The following is a 19,523-nucleotide window of genomic DNA, read 5'->3' as shown; positions in this document are numbered from 1 at the left end:
ATTTTTTTGTCAGGATATGAGACATTACCAGCGATTGGAGACCTTACCTTCCTTCTTGGGCTCAGTCAAATTTTCTTGGCTCGTTTTAGGGGATTTCCGCCTATCTGGTGACAGTCGGCGCAGGATGTCGCTCCTGTGCAGAAATTGTAAAAATTACCTCACAATGAACAGATAATGGCTGCATTCTGACGTCACTAACAAAGTTACAAAATTTAGGAAATCAAAAGAGGGGAGGCGAATAAGCGCGACGAAATAATCTGGGATTATTACCGAGAAATATTTTTCGATTTCTTTTTATCAACCAAATCGCCAGAACTTTTTTCTGAAACCTTTCTGGCAAACTCAGTGATGTCATATCCTTGTATCCTAGCAACCGGTTGGCGGGAAAGCACTAAATCGGCGTCGCCTTTGTTCTCGAACCTCGCGAAGATCGGAAGTTTCGCTTTTCTCGTCTTCGAATCGTTCCCCCCTTCCAACCTGCCGCAATCGACGATCGAAATCGATTTAATTTCCTCCAGGGTGAAGCCCAGTGTTTCCCTCATGAAAAGTCGGATTTTCTTCTCGGTAACGACTGATGTTTCCCCTTGAGAAAAATGCAATCCATGAAATATCAAAAAGGCGCCATCCTGACTTAAAGTCGAAGCTGAATTTTTTCTCGACGAATCGCCTTCCGATTCTAGGTCGTCTCCACCAATCAGGTCCATCTTCCACGTCACGCTAGACGTCGATTCCTTTCTTCCGTCAAACTTTTGCTGGATTTGCGAAACAGCGTTTTCGATGTTTCCGAGCCTGAGCTGCATCTGCCGCTCGTGCTTATCCAACCGCGACCGGAGGCTCAAAATCTCGATCTCGACGATGTTGATCGACGAATCGCGGGTGTGTGGAATGACGTCATCGTCGAAACTGTTCTTTGACGAACTTCTTAACGACATCCTGTTGCTATAGCAACCGAAACGATCCAATAAACGAAGGTCGAAGAGTTTGATAAAATGGAAGCAGAATTCTTTTGTGACCTCACCTTGAATTCGACGAACCACAGTTAGTATTATGACGTAACAACAATGCTGGCCTCTCAATATCACCTTCAGTTATTGTTCGATGTAATGCTCTGATCAATCTCAAAACTCTTCAGCCCAAAGCACCTCGATCGCAACTTAACAACAATCCGAGATTTCAGCACGAACTAATGCACAGTACAGAGGCGACCAAAAGCTGATATAATGAGCATTGTCACCAAGGAATCATCTATTTCCTTCTGTGATTCATCTCATATCACGCACGTTTTTCTTAATTATTACGTCATGTAAACGCAGATAGGGAGCGTCTCACGAAATCAGACATCTTACAACATCGCAACAATTGTCGGAGCACCGGCCATTATTTCATCGCTGATTAATTATAATTATTATTGTGACGTAAAAGCGAAAAAATCATCAAACAAATTCGTTTTAGATAATGCAATTCATGACGTAACAATGAAACCTGAACCAGCAGTGGGGCAACCCTCCCCACAAACTTTTTATTCCAGGCTACAGGCGTGTTACCGCTTCCACCCTACGACCATTGCATTATCAAGTGCAATGAAGACCAGACAGTACAGTTATACAACAATGACCATAGTTCAGAACAGAATTGTTTGATCTTCGTATACGCCAGGCTGCTTATCAAGCATCGAGAGAAAGTTTCTAAGCTTCCAGCAAACTGAGTGCAGGGCAGTTGTCCATCGTCTAATCAAGTCGTAAAATCGAACTTAGATCATCACTCTCCAAGGTAGAGTTTGACTGGAGATATTTTACAGAACTCATGACGTTGGTGCGGTCCCTAAGCGTAATACAGACTTTGTTTATCAGAGAAGTTGCTTCATCGCAGCAAAACATACAATAAGCGGGTTACAGAGCTTCGCAGAACCATTGTGCAAGTCATTTCATAACCGCACGTCAAATAGTCCCGGCTTCTGTACAAATTCGACGTTATAGTTTATTTTGCAGCGTTTTTAAGCGGTATTTGAGGCGTAGAGGCGCAAAATGCTTGTAGGAGTGCAGGAATGGGCAGACATAGGAATATCGAGCATTAAAAGCACAGTAGTCAGTGCATCGTGGTGGGGCGTATGAAGTTTATTGGTCCTGGGACAAAAATGGTCATGAAACAGCGGGATAGACAAAGACAAACCAACCATCACAGCGGGTCCTCACATAATTCACCTCCATCATCGAAATTAATTAATCATGGTGGCTCAGCACTACATTCATGACGACGTCACACTGGTCTGGCCAACTAGAAACTATGTTTATCAACTTGTTTATCTTTCGCCAAGTTTTATCACAAAGTCTGAAGTTATGACGTAATAAGTAGGGCATTATTAGTCATAGAAGCGTAATCCCCTGTGTATTAGTGGCAAGTCAAGAAGGAATAATGTTATGAGAAAGTTAGCAGGTTGAAAAAGTCAACTCAAACCTTCCAAATAGTGGCTTGACTTGTTATTATGACGTGATAAAACCTCAGCCAAAAAGGGGGAAAGACACAGGAGTTTTTCAACCCACCTTTCAGGAAAGATTTAAACAATGAAAAGAGAATTTTAGCAAAATTTATTTCATTGACGTCATAATATGTTGGTGATGACGTCCTACTTATCATATATATAAGAAAATAATTCAAGCTTAATTTTTCAAAATCACAAGTAACTATGCGTTATATGAGTTAGTGAACACGAGCGCAAACCAAGTTTATGATATAAAGACATAGCACTTACTTCTCAAATCTGTCAGTTGCCTTCTTCAGCAAACTTTTCTTCTCATCAACCGACTTCCGGCGGTTGCTATGGAAAGAAGGCGATTATCACGTCACAATAATTAAAATCTATGTCAGTCAAATTCATTTGTGAAACTTATCGAAGGTATCTGAATAAAGCGAAGCCGCAACATTTTAAACAAGTCACTCCCCAAAAAAATTCATGTGTTTGACTCAAAAAAGTCTTCGTAGCCCACTGCACGTAGCCATGACGTCACACTCCTGCTTACGAATTGCGCAATATTTCAAAGAAACTTTTTCTTCTTTGCCGGCTTCTAGTTCCCTCGTCATGAGAAAACAAAACTTCGCAAATTAAGTCTCTGTAAGGTCCCTTGAGACGTCACAATGCTATCTTCTTCATATTTGACTTGGATATTAAAGCTCCTCCCTGGCATGCCGCCAGCTCGCTACAGCTCAAGCAGACATTCGCGATAAGACGCGAAAGCAAACGTCGAAATTTAATGTCGGAAGCCAATCTGGTCCCAAACCTTGTACACAAACACGCTATCAAATAGTGTCATTATGACGTCATTAACAGCGCTTAAACACACAGCTAACTTGCTAGCACTGAACACAGCACCGGTACATAAGCGCTAATTCAAAGGAACTTTATTTCAACATGAAACTGACTTAAATATCGCCATAATAGTAATCATTTATGACGTCATATCAAACCGATTTACAAATCAACAGACGACAAAAATAGTTTAAGGCGATATAAAGTAATTACAGTGAATGACGTAATAAAACAAAACCATGACCAAATAATAGCCAGCTAAGCTAAGTTTCTCAAACCAACGCGCTCAGCAAAAAATATTCAATCACTGCAGGGAGGAAGTCGCTGTTATTACGTCACAGAGGGAGATGCGATCGTATTACGCGATTAATGAAGCCTCCCCCCTTTTATGAAGAAGCAGAAAAAACTTGCCGGCACATTTAGACAAGATATAGATTCTGCACTCCATAAGAATCAACTTTACCAAACAACAATTTTCACCTCGCTGTGCGTGCGTGTGTGTGCGTGTTGGCGCAAGAACATCACGAAGATTCAGAATCGCGATATTACGTCAGCTAAACGCGCACAAAAAAGCGGAATTAACTTGCAAATTGGCAACTACCGCTTGAATCAGTTTCTTACAATCTGGTGAAATCACTCACGACCAACCACGATGCTAGGAGGCCGGGATGAGGTCGGCGTCTCAACTGTCACAACGCTTCGAACGTCTGCTACGAATAGAAACATCACTGTAGCTGACTATCGCCGTCGATAAATTTTATAATCAAATTCTAGAACGGCGAGATGGCGGGTATAAACTTATTTCACAACGATTGACTTCATACGTTGAAGTAAGTTGCACTGAGTAAGTGTGAGAATACAAGCGACTTGCTTTCTTGTTGTCCAGCCTTGCTGCCTTGAAACTTGCTATGACGCAGACTTGTTATTATGACGCAAGAAGTATAAACTGTCATAAACCCTCTGTCATAAACTGGTTCCAGCGATTCAAACAATAACCCATTATTGGGGCAAAATTATGAAATATTCTCCCACCGAAAAAAAAAACAGGAACCAAGTCATGAAACAGTCGGTACCTGCCCAGTCAGCACCCAGCAGTAGCAGATGACCAGTTCAACGTTTTATGCTTCCACAAGCACATTTACATCTGCACTCGCTCAACTTATTCAAACTTTCACGCGTCCGACCTGTCCACTTCTTCCGCTCACATGCAACGCACTTCCCTTCATGGATTTCTATATCTATGTGACGTCATAAGCAAAAAAACATCTTAGAACCAACCAGCAGCGAATGAGAGTGGCGCAGGCTTCTCAAAGCAGAATTACGTCACGCGGATTTTACAGCTTTTTTCAGCAAAGCGGACACATCAGTCGCACAAAGCGGACACCGCTCGTCACGTTTATAGGAACCTGGCACATGGCCAATCAACTCGCGCGTTTGCGAATAACTTTATGACGTAATAGAAAGCAGAGAAGCGATAGTTTTTTCAAATACATACTTTTACCTGCCTAAGACTTGTTAAAATAAAAACGAAAATGAATTAGCGGATACGTGACGTCATCACTCACCATACGTCATGTTCTGGTACTTCGAGGGCAGCGGTCTGTCGCTTCTCGTACACGTACAAATCTGCCTTCGAGAAACTTCTTGAGCGCCGTTTCAGTCCAGGGTCTTTTGTGGTCATATGGCTATAGCCGACTGGTGACGTTAAAAGGCCTGTTGAAACGTCACAATCACGCACAGAAATTATACAAATACAGTAGTTGCAAAAAATAAGTTTTGATGAAACGAGGCTCACCATCTCCCTTGTCAACGATCGTCACGTCTTCGCCATTTTCCTCTATTGTAAAAGTGGGGTTTTCCCTGAGCCGATACTCTCCAACGGTACCGATGTCTTTGCTCATTTTTCGTTTCGAGCCTCCAAGTTTTAATGACCTCCTGGACAGGAAAGTCCCTAAAGTGGAACCGTCGGAGCCTGAATTATCTAAAAAACAATCGAATAAATCGGTGTGAATATAAGCAAGCTACATGCGAAAGGTTTATTCCTTCCACAAGCGATCATGAGCCGAAACTTAGCGTGTTTAACAACTACAGCCTAAGCGGAAGTGACGCATTTACCCATCATTGTTTCGCGCCTTCTCAGATATACAGAACCACTTGCAATTGACTTTTCTCGTGCAACAAAGTCCAGCACACAATGCAGAAGCCCTTCGCTCGGGTTTAAATAGTTGTTTCGCCCTAACCTCGACGCTAGAGTGATAATTTACAGATGGGTCTGCTTTCTTTCAAACTTTCACTAATCTAAGCGCACAACAGGCTTGGTCAAATCTTTTTATATTGATTTACGTCAGACTAAACAGCTTGTGAACCAATAAACAACCCTTTGACGTCACTAAAAACATTGTTTCACAATAACAGTAATTTTTCTATTGAAATTCTAACGCCAAGTAACAACCGGTAAGACCAGGTTGAACTTTTCCGAGAATTTTTTACGCAGTCATGCGTAAAAACATGGGTCGATCTCATGCCTTCTCTTTTTGCCTATGACGTCACAATCTATCATATAGTGACGAAAATAAGCAATCCAAACAACCCACTGATTAAGCACGAGCCAGGCGGTGAAGCGTATTAACTGGGATGCGATGTAAGGTAGCATCCAATAGGTGTAATGTAGCCTTAGGTAGCATCCAATTTACTGCACTTACCTTTCCCCGCATCCGTTATATCGTATTGCTTCCGATTTTTCTTCCCGGACCCAACACTAGATGTCAGGCGAGTGTTGCGTAGGAAAGGCGACATTCTGCTTTCCTGACTCTTTTTCTCTGACTTTCCACTGCTCCGTGACGTTGCAAAGTCATGAAAAGTACTTCGATGGCGGCTATTCCGCTGAAATGGTGACGTCATCGTTGATGACGTAGAAGCCCAGAACGACGCAGGCGTGGCCTAAAAGTCAGTAGATTCGGGTAAAATCACACAAAAAATCGCGTCGACTTCGCGCGTTCCAAAAGCGACCTGGCCTAAAGCAAGGTAAGACGATCTGAAGCGAATCAAACCACTCCATCATCTGTTTGTTCTGTCCGGTGAACTCACGTCGATCGAACGATGTTTTACGATTACTAAATATTTGAACAATTTGTTTATTATGACATCATTATGAAAGTCGCTCACGCGTAATGGGACGAATGAAACGTGCTGAGCTTGGCTTAGAGTCGATGAAAAAGTTTAGAGGAAAAACTGTTACGTCACCGAAAGACTATTACGGAACACTACACACACACACACACACACACACACACACACACACACACGCACACTGAACTCACTTTCACTTGTACAGACGATGACGCGATACTTTTCCAAACGACACGTGACGTCACAGGACTGTTCTGATTGGTCGATGGCTGGCTTCCATCCGAAGTAGCAGAATAAGAGTCTTGAGGTTGTCGTGGAGCTGAGATACGGAATAAAGTTATTTCATGCTCTGGTGCATTTTGACCGGATCAGCACTTTCACCAACCTTCTTGGTCGCTCTCTGCTCTGTCAGTTGAGCTCTCTCCCGACCCCGCGTGTTCTTTACCAAAAATATTCCCATTTGCATGGTGGCGCTGTTTCAAAGAATCGGATGTAAAATTAAAGGGAGATTTTTGTCCACAAGATGGCGTATGAGACGAGGCGTTGCTATCTGCAAAGATTTATGCAAAAAATGATTTGTGTCAATCAAAAAGGAAAAAAAGCTCTGTATTTTCGAAAATCGTCTCAAATTATCCCACAGGTCACATATATTTACGAAAATCTTCGTAAACAAAGTTACTAGTTTAACACAGATTCTGGCGTCGTATTATGCTCTAACGCAAGCAACGCAAGCAACCACACATCTCACCAGCACTGGTCGGGGTCTTCGCCTGCCAGAACTGCCTCAATTCGATGAAATTTTCTTTCGAATTTTCGCGCGTGACGATCAACTTCTCCGGCCTGTTCTGTCTGTTCATTTCGCTTGAGCGAAAACTCGTCCGGTTGTCTTTAGATTATTCATGAAACGCAGCAGCTTGAGCTTAAATGTATTCACGCTGGAAATTTATAATGTATAATAAATAATTTACAATGACGCCAAATAAAACACGTAGAAACGACTGGAATAATTTCTACACAAACAAGCTCTCTGTGCCACTCACAACTGTACAAACATGGCTTATATTACGTCACAATGCGGCTTTATTCTCTTCAGTTAAACTCTGATAGCAACATGGTTCGATAAAAAGTATTAACTCCGAATTTGCCCTCTCGCGCGCGTGTAAGTGTCAACGCGAGAGCCCTTCGCGTCCTCAACATCTCTGCGGCGGGTTGAGGAGAAAATATCCGCGATTGCGTCGGGCGATAGATAGTATAGCGCGGAACCCGCGATTTTTTAAGTCGCAAAAAATGAGCAGGTTTATTCTTAATATATTTAGTATTTTTCGGAAATATCGAAGAAAAGCGAGTCAGTAATTGTGACGTCATAACTTAGGCCAATTAAGTAGGTTATGACTCATGGAGGTGACCAGCGCTAAATCATACCTAGGGCGAAATATTTTCTGCAATTCAACTAAACCAGGCTCCGAACCGCTATATTGTCTGCTTTGCGTGGTAGCGGTCGTCAATTATGACGTAAAGGAACCTCTACGAACCAGCCAATGCAGTGCATGAACCCAGACACTTAATTGCCTCTAGCAATTGTAACAGGTAATTTTAAACAAATGACAGAACAGGCGCGGCTCCGTTTTCAAGCCTGCAGTGTGTAGTCGCTTGTCGGTGTCTGTAAGTTCGTTCTTCCTGTTGTGTTAACCATTGAAGCAGGATCCTCGTGCAATTAATAACCTCGCTATCCTACATTTCCAGGCCCTAAATAAACACCCGTCATGAAATCAACGACACTGCTTATGTCGCTTACAGCTTGTAACCAGGCTGGCTGTATTCAAATACACGAAGGCTACTTTCCTGATATTTGCTTGCGGCAACGCAACTGAAACTTCACTTTTATGCCAGGAAAAAACAAAAATTTGATAAGCAAATTTTCATTCATTTTTTGCAACTTTCTACATAAATAGGCCTACATTGTCCATGCATGCATTCTGTTCCGAAAACCATCTGGCATAAACAACAACAACAATGAACTCCTCATGTACCCGAGCCCCGCCCTTTGCACGCCCCCAAACTAACCGTTGTACAACATCAAGCAGTTACGATGAACAGCCTGTACTTCCTCTTAGCGTGTTGACCTGTTACTTGAAGCGACATGTTGAATGATATCTATGTAAGTCTACGCTGCCCGGCAGGCCAAACAGCAGAACTTATAACAACGACTGTCAATAAGTTTGCTGGCGGGTGCCAAAAGCGGGGTGGGACAGCAAAGCACTGCATACAACCTACACAATTCATCTCCAGCTCGGTAATCTCAGATTTCCTGGTAGCGTTCTATTCACATTGGACGACACTTCAATTACCCTGCCTAAGCCACATAACGTTGTCAGGACTTGAAAACACAATAAAATGTTTTAAAAACTATGTTTTTCTGAAATTTTCCTCATCAAATTTATCTTCCATTCTCAAGTAAATAATTCATTGACAGGTCAAAAGCCTAGTAACGTTTCCACAACGATTAATTCCAACAAAAAACAAACGGTTCGAAGCGCGACCGCCATTTCAAAATAACATCCGAACTAAACAGCGGGCCTTCCTCGACGTTACGTCACTTTTTGCGATTATGACATCATTCTTTGAACTGTCAGTTTTTAAAGAGACGGCGACGTTTTCGGCCAAAAGTGGAGATGGTCGAGCGAACACCTTTAATTAAGGTAGGGATGGTGCAAGGCGGCCAAGCCTAAACAATGAGGCCTTGTCTGGTTTGTAATCGTTAACAAGACGCCAAACTGCCAGTAACAAATTCAAGCAACATCAAAGCACATGTAAAGACAAGCTGATTAAATATCTTCAGATTTCGTGTTGCTGACTGTCAGTCAAACTTCTGAAGCTGAAAACAGGGTTCACGTATAAGCTGTATTATACGCAGATTAACACAAACTATAGTGGGTCAGTTCCTTTTAGTCTTATCACTGCATGAATTCCGTTTTATCCCTGCACGCTAAATTTAGGTACGGACAATAGCGGTTTAGCTTGAACCTTTCCTTGAAATCGACGCCAACCAACGCACTGAAATTGTTTGCTAAGGTTAATTATTTTGACGTCACAATCGACGTGAGAAAATGTTTTTATCTTTATTTTATCACGGCTCCATCCATCCACCAAGGTAAGCCTACACAAGTAATTAGGTGCTCATTAGATCTAAGGACACAACGCGTCGACCAACCGACATCTGTTATAGACTTGTAATACAAGATGGCTGGTTAAGAAAACGCCACCAAAGGCCGCCGATATCGCTAATATCGCGTTACAGGATATCGTGGGAAGAAACGCTTCATTTTTATACTTTTAAGGCCGGTAAACTTTATCCTAATAAATCATTGCTACTACAATTGAATATTTGTCTTAAAAAATTAAAAGTTATGCGCAAAAACACTTCGAACTACAGTCTCGCGTGCAATGGTGGCTTTCGACGCTGTATATGTTTGCTGCGAGGCGTCATGGTTGATACCGGACCATAAATATTTTAGCTCAGCTGCGTTCTCTTGCGGATACCATAAGATTAGCATTCGTTGAAAATATTTGTTAAATGGAATCAGGACAACTTTCGACGCAAAAGAGTTGCTTGTTTGAAATATGGCGTCATTAAACTGGATCTAAACAATGAGGAATATGAATAAATATTTATTGATATTTTTATTTGATCTAAATTCTTAACAACATTTTCCAAAAAAAATTTTTCTTCTTTGGTTTTTCTCAGTTTGAAACAAATCGTTCCCAAACGCAAGTTACAAGCAAACAGAGATTTAGGTTATTTGCCAATTGTCAGCTTTACATTCCCAACATCGTATTATATTTCACCCCATTCGTCAAGGATTAGCTCATAGGAAAGGGAAAAAAGAACGCACGGATTACCCATTCGTATGGGCTAAAAAGAATATTTCCATCTCTTAAAATAATTGTTGGAAGGCTAATCGTGTTGGAATGAGTAATCCATTTGGGCACGTCACATTGCTGGTAGCTGTGTAGAAAACAGACAGCATACGTGAATTTACAGTGACTTCATTGCATCTACAGTGTAATAAATAGTGTCATCCCGCATATAAGCTAGGGTGCTTGGCCTACATAGGCCTAAAACAATTGGCGGTAGTTGAAATACAGGACCCTGTATTGGCCTATAGCCTACATAATGTCCTTTGTAATGAAATGACTTATGCCTACAGATTATATAGGTATATAGTGTAGGCCGTATAGTGCAGGCTACCAGTATTCCAGTACTGCACCGACACACTAAAATGTTTGCAAGAAGGCCTATATGCCCTATAACTAACTTTGAAACACACTTCAGTAGAATATTAAATATGTTTGTAAATGATTGTCAGCTAGTGGTGGTAAGCATCCCGAACTGCTGAGTAATTGAGTTTGGAGTTTTTTTCCACATCATTAAGTATGAAAATTCACCGAAAGCTGTCAAGCCCAATATGCGACATTAACGTTTATGAAAAACAATATTGGGTGCTTTCGTGCCTAACTTTGCAATTTGGGTGACATCTATCTCACCGACTGCCAGTTATACCCATTGTGGAATGCGTGGCAACTACACAATCAAGGTTTTTAAAGACTATGCTTGCTGCACCCGAATATTTCACATGTAAACACTACCTCTTGCAAACACAGGCTACAGTTTCTAGATTTTGCCAACCAAATTGCAAAGTGTACCCCACCCCACCCCTACTCATCCTCCACCTAGTCATTCTAGTTTCAGCCATCTTGCACTTCTAAGATCTCGTTGAAAGGTGCAATGATTTCAGTGTGGTCAGATTCTAAATTCAGAAAAAAACTACAACTGTACATGCCTAGTCGGTTGCAGCTTACGCTATTTGTATTTTGCCAGTCTACTTGGGTCTTGAAATAGACACTTATTTCACTAGGTGCCAGTAGCCGAAGTAAGAAAATACAAATATGAAAAATGGCAGTTTGGCTAGTCTGTCACGTGGAAGGTTTGCTTCTCAGTATTTACGGTTCACAGTTGGGTAGTTGTGAATATAACATTGATTGCATGCATTGGAATTTTTCAACTTAACGGTTACAGCGTTAGACAGAATAATCAACTTTTTCGTTACAGAATCACAACCTTTATCTTTGCGCAGCGTGACTAGAGTTTAGTAACTGAACTTGTTTTTGTCTAAGTTTCAACTTTTTTATTTGAATTTTTTATATTGTATTTCTCGAATTTGAAACTGTATAGTGAATTTGAAATAGCTAACTACGAGCGGTAGCAAGCTGAGCCAGGTGCTTTAACTGCTACATCTTTGAGCTGGCATTTTGTGCAGGAGCTAATTTATAAGTACTGACTGTTTGAAAATCAAGGTCTTCCACACATCATACAGACTTTTGTTACCGTTACAGGATTTCAAGGGCTAGATTAAGCATCATGGGTCAGCAGGTTGAGCTCCTGTGAGTCTTGCATAGTTCATTCTCCAGGCCCTGTGTACCCAATTGTAATGAAATGAACCTTGTAAATATTTGCTGGTTACCGTAGTAGAAAGTGTGGTGCAAGACTTAACTTACTTTAAATTGCTTAAATTTAATTTAAAATGTTAGAATTCCATGTTACTTACTTCATAAGCAGATAGAATTTTACTCAATTTTTATTATATATTGTTGGTCTACATGAGCAGATCTTAACCAATGGGCTATTACTAACCTATGCAATCCTTTTATGAACAAAAATTATTTGCACGAAAACGTTTTCTTGTTTATGAGTATATATTGTAGGCTACTGCCACTGGCTAAACAGACCCAAAAAGATGTGGATGACTCACATCTCACTGATAAGAACTTTCAAGTATTAAATATATTGCTGAGATATGTATACCTTATGTTTGTGGCATATATCATATCAAATTGTCTGGGCAAGCAAGTCGCTGCCATGGTATGCAGGTATCATAAACAATAGACTACACTATGGTATGTACCTCCATGTTAATGCCTTGTTTATTCGTATCACCGGTAAGTTTGGTAATTTATACATACAGTACTTGAAAAAGTCGCTAATATAGTTACATTAAATAATAATTATAATCTGCAACACTGTATTGTAAATTATGAATCATGACATAGGATCATAATTTTTTCTTAACTGAGACAGCTATTGAGACCAGTTATTCTCAACTTTTGTGCAATCATATGCAGTATATTTTATATATACATTTGAATGTATTCCTTTTAGCTTTATTTTCAGATATAGGCTTCCCAGCTGATTCAAATTACACTACAAAATCTAACTGAGTTAGTAGTGATCTAACTTTGAAATGAATATTGCATACTCTTACATAACCCCTCCCTCTTTGTAGGATTGAATTTATTGTTGTTATTGTTAGACAAAAATATCTATAGCACAAGAATTTGCCTGTATGTTTACTGCAAATGGAAACTTGACCTACGTGTCAAGAAATGGGAAAAATAAAAGGAGTAAGTACGTTTACTATATTTTACTATGTTTTTTACGTTTTTTATCTAACGTCTGTTTAAATGGGATAGCTAATAAGATAGTAATTAGTTTCTTTTCATACCAATCTCAAGCGTTAATACCAAGAATTTGTTAATCTAAATCAGGGTAGTCCTGTTATTTTTTCTACATGGGGCAGCAATAATAGTGGTTAGAGTAATCAATATATTGATATATCTTTTCCATTGCATAGGGAATTACAAAAGCTAAGTTTCGATATTGGGTAAAAGAACCCAAAAAAAGAAAACGACCCGTTTACCTCTTTGGCAAAACATTTGGTCCAGCGTTGAAACCCAATGCAAACAGTCACATAGTTACAAGAGGTTCTGTGGAAGGTGATCTAACTGCTACAAATCCTGAAATACCAAGCACTAGTAATGTTAACAGTTCTTGTGGAGGTGAATGAAAGAAATAATATAAGGAGATTTACAATATATTTCACATTTTTATGCTACATTTTTTCTGAAAATAATCACTTAACAGTCATATTGAATACTGCATTTTAATTTTCATGTTATCACAGAGTTGGAAGAAAATTTAAATTACAAAATCAGAAGAGAGAAGCTGTCTTCAGATTGGCGATTAGTTGAAGAAAGGTTGTTTAAGTTGTCCATAACCCTCTATTCTCCTGAGCGACGTACTTGCTGTGTATGCTTTGAAGAAGTTGCCAACATAATTCGTTGTGGAGATTGTGGGCCAAATGTATATTACTGTCGTCAGTGCTGGGATAACTGTCATTCTTTTGTTTGGTATCATTTGCCAGACATATGGATGGTAAATAATAATTATATACAAATATCTTTATTTTTGTAAAGGTTATTCACAAAAAGACCACTCATTTATCTGGATATAAAAGGCCATTAATGTTTGTAAACATTTTAGTGCTGTAGGCAGTCTTAAGAAATGTTTATTAATTTGTCTGTTGATAATCAACAATAATTATTTCAAATGTATATATATAATAAGTTAAATACATTCGTCTACATAAAATAATTTATCATACCTTTAATTAATTACCACAAGAAAAAGTGGTCACTGGCAGAATATTAGAGGAAAAGAAACAGTAGCTTACATTTCTTTAAACTGGTCTAGACAACAATGTCATAGTTGCTTTTTGTGCAGTAGAATGTAAAAACTGTTTGGGTTAATACTGTAAACGAAGTATCTTTGCAATTATTCCTACATTTTTACCGGAATGTATCGAATAATGTTGAACTTAGATCTCTGTTTACAATATTGTTGAAAACATTTTCACAGCTGAGAAATACAAAATGTGTCAAAAATGTATCTGAAGTATAAAAAGTAAAAGACAATACTGGTGCCATATGTATGACACATTTTATTTCATGGCCTTCAAAAGATTCCCCTCCAACACATTTTTCAGAGCCCTTCCATTATACCACTACTACTTACTAATAACACTTTTTTAAATGCTCAAACATCTCCAGGTCTCTGCCACATCAGTAATAGCAAGACTGGTAGCTGGAGAATGATGTTTGTGCTTGTTCTTTTTTTAGCTGTAAGTTGTTTCAAATCGCTCAATGTCATCAATTATATCAATGATAGGCAGTTATTCAGACAAATCTGGAACAAAAAATTCTGTGCAACAAAGTGAAGCATCCAGGCATGATGAAATTATAGAATTAAAGTGGTGAAGGAGATTTTAAGTTAAGCATATATTTAGGGAAAACGTTTTGCAGTTCTTCGTTAAAGTTTAGCTGCTTCTGCTCACAATGTATCACAGAAGACAGTTGGAGTAAGATAAGGTTGTAAATGATTGCTTTTTGAGACAGCCTAAATATTTCAGTGTAGAAGCTATGTTACACGAAACCAAAAAAATGTGTTGTTGTGGTATTTGACCACATAGGAAAACAAAATTAAGCGGTAAGCTTCTACCCCTGTTAAAATCGTTGATTAAAACAGACTTAGTTTTTTTACAGAACTATTCCTGTATTTCTTGTGTATGTACCAATATCACTTAGTTAAAATATCCAAACACCCTCTTGCAATTTTAGTCAACATATTACTTGTAACACATTGTTAATGGTATTATTTACACTTTACAGGGTAACATGTTTTGCAAAATGGTCACTCCGGTACGACTTTTGAAGAGATTTGATGGTCATGAATGTCAGTCAAGTTACACTCGACACCTTACAGTGGTTGATTACAAAGGTATAATTTTTTTTATTCCTTTGCATTTATTATAAATCATCTCTGCCATTCTTTCATCCATTGTTTTCTTGTTCATTGGCAAAGTTTGCATTTTAGGTTTTGAAAATGTGGTTTCTGTACAATTTTGCTATTGTGAGAGTGAGCCTGAAACTCTGTTAAGATTAAATCTGTGGACCTGTTCGCCCAAAAAGCCTAAACTAGCAGTATCCATTGACCTATTGGAATACTTTCGAGCCTTGTGTCTCGAAAAACATCTTTCCACTGAAGGATTTTGCCATGCTCTTGAAAATAGATTTTTGCGAGTACCTGGATATACAGCAGGGGTTAGCACTTTTTAGTGTTTTGTATTTCTAAGAAAATCCGAAACAACCTGTGGATGTTTCTTGTTTTTTTTTGTTTTAGGTAAAGTCTTTGTCAAGAGTTTTGCTACAAGAAGTGGTTGAGGCATATAGACACCATGTCTATAAGCTGCAACATCTGCATGGTTTGGTCTCTTCTGATGATATAGATACGGGTACCCTGTGTCCAGCATGTGAAGGGGTAAAGCTAAGAAGTGTGATTGAAAGTTCCCAGGCCTCTTTGATCGAGTGTAAATGCTTGGCTTTAACTGCGTTTTGTTGGTAGAATCCTGAAGGTATGCGGACATATTGCTTAGATGCAAATTTTGGTTTGGTGAGAAGAATTTTGTCTGGGAGTAAAAGCTGTGATCCTCACCACAAACAATCTTTTTTTTTAAACCAAAATGAAGTCGACAGCTTTGTAGACACCTATGATGAAAACAAATATGGCTCGGCTGTAAGTTATTTCTTAACAGTATGTACCAAAATGCATTAAAAATATTAAATCAAGTACATAACTTCAACAATTGATTTCCAATCATATTGTTATGGTCCTATTATACATTTCAAGGAATTTAATGCGTATTTATAAGAATAAATGCTGCATACTTATGCATTAATTAGAATCATTATTTTTAGTCCAAAAATTGCAATGACTTTCAAGCAGGCAGCATCATTAGATCGAAATCTAAAAGCAGTAAACTGGCTATCAAAGGTGTATTTGGTGTTTGTTGTAAACATGAGTTTCCGACAATGTTTTTTGACTTAAAACATGGTGAAAGGTAAAGTGTACATTCTTGCTTTAGTTGTTTTGTGGAAGGTGTATTACTACGGTATATGTAGAATTTGTGTATTAGTAATTGTAAACAATGTTTTTAAAACTGATTCTGTTGCAGGCTAGCATATGCAGTTTTAGCTATTGAAAAACTTCTGGAAAGAAACGAAAATAAAATAAGAGTTTTCTATGACATAGCTTGCAAACTGAAAGGTCATCTTCAGGTATACCTTTAAGAATTTACACATGATATTGTGTTAGTATGGCAACATTGATATACGTTTAAATTATAGGTATACAACCCATTTTTTGAAACATATTTTATTTGTAAGCAATCTACTCCTGGGTCATTGATTGCATGTCATTAGTGTTCTTAATGTTAGTGCATACTGCAGACGATGCTGTATGTGCAAGTTAGTTAATCATTTTTGCTTACATAAAATACTGCATTTATGTTTAAATAATAATTAAGATTTTGTGATTTTCTTTCTGAATTCCAATATGATTTTATTATTTAGGTCCGAAAAAACTTTGCAATTCTTAATAAAATAACATTTGCAGTACCTGTTTTTCATTCATATGGCCATATTTTCTCTTGTCAGGTAAACATGATATTTTATACCTATATATTGTACAACTGTTAGGTCAAAGTCTTTTAGTTTTATTACACTGAGCACAAGAAATTCAGCGAAAATATCAAGGTCTAATTTTGAAAAACTTGTTGTCTGTATGACAAAATCTTTATATAATGATGTATTCAAGTGTAATGAGATAGTTATCTCTCAGTTTTTTTGTTCTGTTTAAAATTTAGAAACAATTCAACCCGAGGTTCCTGGACGGGTTTGGACTTACGGATGGTGAAACTGTGGAGCGATTATGGGCATACCTTCGTGGATTTAACAAAATCTCAAAAGAGATGAAACCGGAACATCGTACTGATTTGCTTACCGATGGCTTGATTCATTATGGGCGCAAAATCAAAAAAAATTTGGGTAAGCCTTGTTTGTGATTTGGTCCAGATTGACTTAAGATATCTTCACGCAATTAAGTAAACTTGCATGATTTAGGTTTTCTTTTTCTTCAGCTTTCAAACATGCACTAAATAACTAAAACAAATATGACAAGCTTTAAGCTCTGTTTCAAAGGTTGTGCATTGATGAACAAGCTGAAGAGAGCTAGCTGCAAAATGGAATTGGCCAAGAGTGAATTAGAAGCTATGGCAGCTTCTTACCCTGGTGGTATGTATGATTATGTGTCTTTGTATATTTGTATTTGTATCATATATTTGAATTATTATATTCCATGTTATTTATTTTCAGAAATGAGAGTATAACATTATACAATAAACCTTACAGGAACATTAACACAACATCAATTAAAAGCAATAGCTCTGCAACCAGAGCCGTATTCTTCTGCAGAAATGGCATCTTTTTCTTGGGTAGAAGAATACTCACTTAAACTTCAAGAATACTATTGGTTGAAGTGAGTTGACTAAATGTTTTCTGAATGATACATTTTTCAATACAATTTTGTGGTGTATAAAATTCACGCTAGTTACTGTTTGTGGGTTGTATTGCAAAAGTGAAAATTGCGAAACTGTTGAACATACAAATTTAAGTACTGAATCCTTTAGGAATAGAATTTTGTATAATTGTATAGGAAACTATATAATTTTGTTAATTTGTAGAGAAGAAGTTGAAGATTTGACCAAGGAAATAACGTCTGAAATACTTTCTGGAAAAGTTGACCAAATTGCTAAGTAAGCTGAAGGACATATCAATGTTAAATTGAGTTACTACAATAATTCCCCAGACATAAACGAATATTGTTACTTCCCACTGCTGCAACATCAGAAACCCTTAGAAAAGCTTATAAAACAGTAACAACAGTGTATCCACCAAATTTACTGTGATAAAGTTAAAACCCACACAATGATGGTGAAAATACAGTATATGGGAGTTCAATTGCCAAGAGTATTGTTTGCCAGGACATGATATATGCTTTCTTCATCGATGTATTGCATGTTCTTCTATTTTACATATTGTATGCATTGTTTTGTAGACTTGACAGTCATCTTTCCAAAGTTGAAGTAGAAAACGGTATATTGATTCGTTGGGATGTAAAAGATGATATGATGCTTAAATATTTGTCAAGTGCTGTGAAGAAAAAAAGAGCAGAAATTTTGGAGAACATTTATAAATTAAATATCGAAAGAAAATTTTTATCTACTTTGATTCAAAAATACCCAGGTAATTTGTGCATGCACTATGCATGGGGTTACATTATCGATAAAGCTACTGTTCTGTTATTTTCAAGTTTGTACATGATGATTTTTCAGCTGGTCAAACAATTGTTCAACGACTAGTGCGAAGCATCAGGAAGGTTAACAACAACATTCGTCATCAGATTACTATGTATAATAAATACCAGAATGTTCCACAAAATGAAATGAAAAGCATAACTTTTGAAATGGTTGTCGGGTCTGGGCCAGTTAAAAACGTACCTGGTTTTATTGAAAAAAAAATCAAGGAACAACATTGCATTCGGGAAAGGTGCAAAGAAGAAATGTGTCATTTAAAAGAAGATATGACAAGTGTGATGAACTTCTATCAAAAGCAAATAAACATACTGTCTAATCTTGTAGAAGGCTGTGAGGTTGTGGAACCATATGTGGTTACCCATCAGTTGCAAGCAGAGATCGAACTTCTTTCTTTCATAAATGACATTAAGGGCACAGTACCTTTTCAAGCGAATACACCTCTGCTCAATGAGAAGCTAGGCACTTCCAATATGGCAAAATTGGACCCAATGGAGAAAGAAGATGATGAAAGTGAATCACCAATAAATTTATCTGAGCTTCAACACATTTTAACTGAATTTGGCTCGGAAAGCGAAGGTTCAGATAACGAAGATGAAGCTTAAACTAATTAGTTTTAACCCGTGTCCTTGAGTCAGTTATGCCACAAAATTACGTTCAACTGCATTTGTTTCCATTTTTTGTACGCATTTCAGTTATTAAACGTTCATTACATATATACTTGCCATATGTTTGTTTTGCCTCAGACACGTTTCCTAGGCAGTAGGCAGTCTATCAAATATTTCGCCTTTAATTGTCGGAAAGGAAGAGTACGATGATTGCAAAAAGGAGCAATGCACGTCGACCTAAAACGTGGAAAGACCTCGACGAAATCCTCAAAGAATTCGAAATCCAAGCCCCAGCCCGACTGGGTGTCGACAAATATGGCATCAAAGACCGAAGAAGGATATACAAAGTCAACAAGAAGACGATGGAGCGGCACCAACACC

At 38.2% G+C, this 19,523-nt stretch overlaps 2 protein-coding genes across 7 annotated transcripts in view; one reads left to right on the top strand and one right to left on the bottom strand.

The window, feature by feature from the left end:
• The window catches only part of LOC143449350 (uncharacterized), a 34,934-nt gene extending 27,570 nt beyond the window's left edge, over positions 1-7,364 (bottom strand). For 2 of the 6 annotated variants that reach the window (XM_076949508.1, XM_076949510.1), the window contains exons 1-8: positions 7,182-7,364; positions 6,819-6,983; positions 6,625-6,752; positions 6,007-6,244; positions 5,100-5,285; positions 4,870-5,017; positions 2,750-2,815; positions 48-133 (exon numbers count right to left, since the gene is read on the bottom strand). In XM_076949508.1, the coding sequence (XP_076805623.1) occupies positions 48-133; positions 2,750-2,815; positions 4,870-5,017; positions 5,100-5,285; positions 6,007-6,244; positions 6,625-6,752; positions 6,819-6,983; positions 7,182-7,290 (1,126 nt within the window). In that variant the 5' untranslated portion in view covers positions 7,291-7,364. Of the gene's footprint in view, positions 1-47; positions 134-270; positions 1,198-2,749; positions 2,816-4,869; positions 5,018-5,099; positions 5,286-5,419; positions 5,439-6,006; positions 6,245-6,624; positions 6,753-6,818; positions 6,984-7,181 lie in introns of those variants that run through there. The other 4 variants (XM_076949509.1, XM_076949515.1, XM_076949512.1 and 1 more) reach the window with 4 other exon arrangements.
• A 3,456-nt stretch (positions 7,365-10,820) lies between these two features.
• Positions 10,821-19,252, top strand: LOC143449151 (uncharacterized). The gene is made up of 16 exons (XM_076949243.1): positions 10,821-12,892; positions 13,123-13,327; positions 13,453-13,703; positions 14,996-15,104; positions 15,201-15,427; positions 15,507-15,644; positions 15,729-15,899; positions 16,082-16,224; positions 16,339-16,441; positions 16,736-16,819; positions 17,029-17,209; positions 17,363-17,455; positions 17,573-17,699; positions 17,905-17,976; positions 18,279-18,466; positions 18,556-19,252. The coding sequence occupies exons 1-16, from the start codon at positions 12,875-12,877 to the stop codon at positions 19,137-19,139; spliced, it is 2,694 nt and encodes an 897-aa protein (XP_076805358.1). The 5' UTR covers positions 10,821-12,874; the 3' UTR covers positions 19,140-19,252.
• Positions 19,253-19,523: the final 271 nt, after the last annotated feature.

Source organism: Clavelina lepadiformis, chromosome 3 (assembly GCF_947623445.1).
Source record: "Clavelina lepadiformis chromosome 3, kaClaLepa1.1, whole genome shotgun sequence".
NCBI classification, from domain to species: domain Eukaryota; kingdom Metazoa; phylum Chordata; class Ascidiacea; order Aplousobranchia; family Clavelinidae; genus Clavelina; species Clavelina lepadiformis.
Note: the sequence above shows the minus strand (reverse complement) of the source record. Positions and strands in the feature narration are given on the sequence as shown.

Bases quoted from the DNA above. Each gene is read 5' to 3' on its own strand.
- LOC143449151 (XM_076949243.1), top strand. The intron at 17,210-17,362 runs GTAAGCCTTGTT...TCTGTTTCAAAG, and splicing joins CAAAATCAAAAAAAATTTGG to GTTGTGCATTGATGAACAAG. The intron at 17,700-17,904 runs GTGAGTTGACTA...GTTAATTTGTAG, and splicing joins CAAGAATACTATTGGTTGAA to AGAAGAAGTTGAAGATTTGA.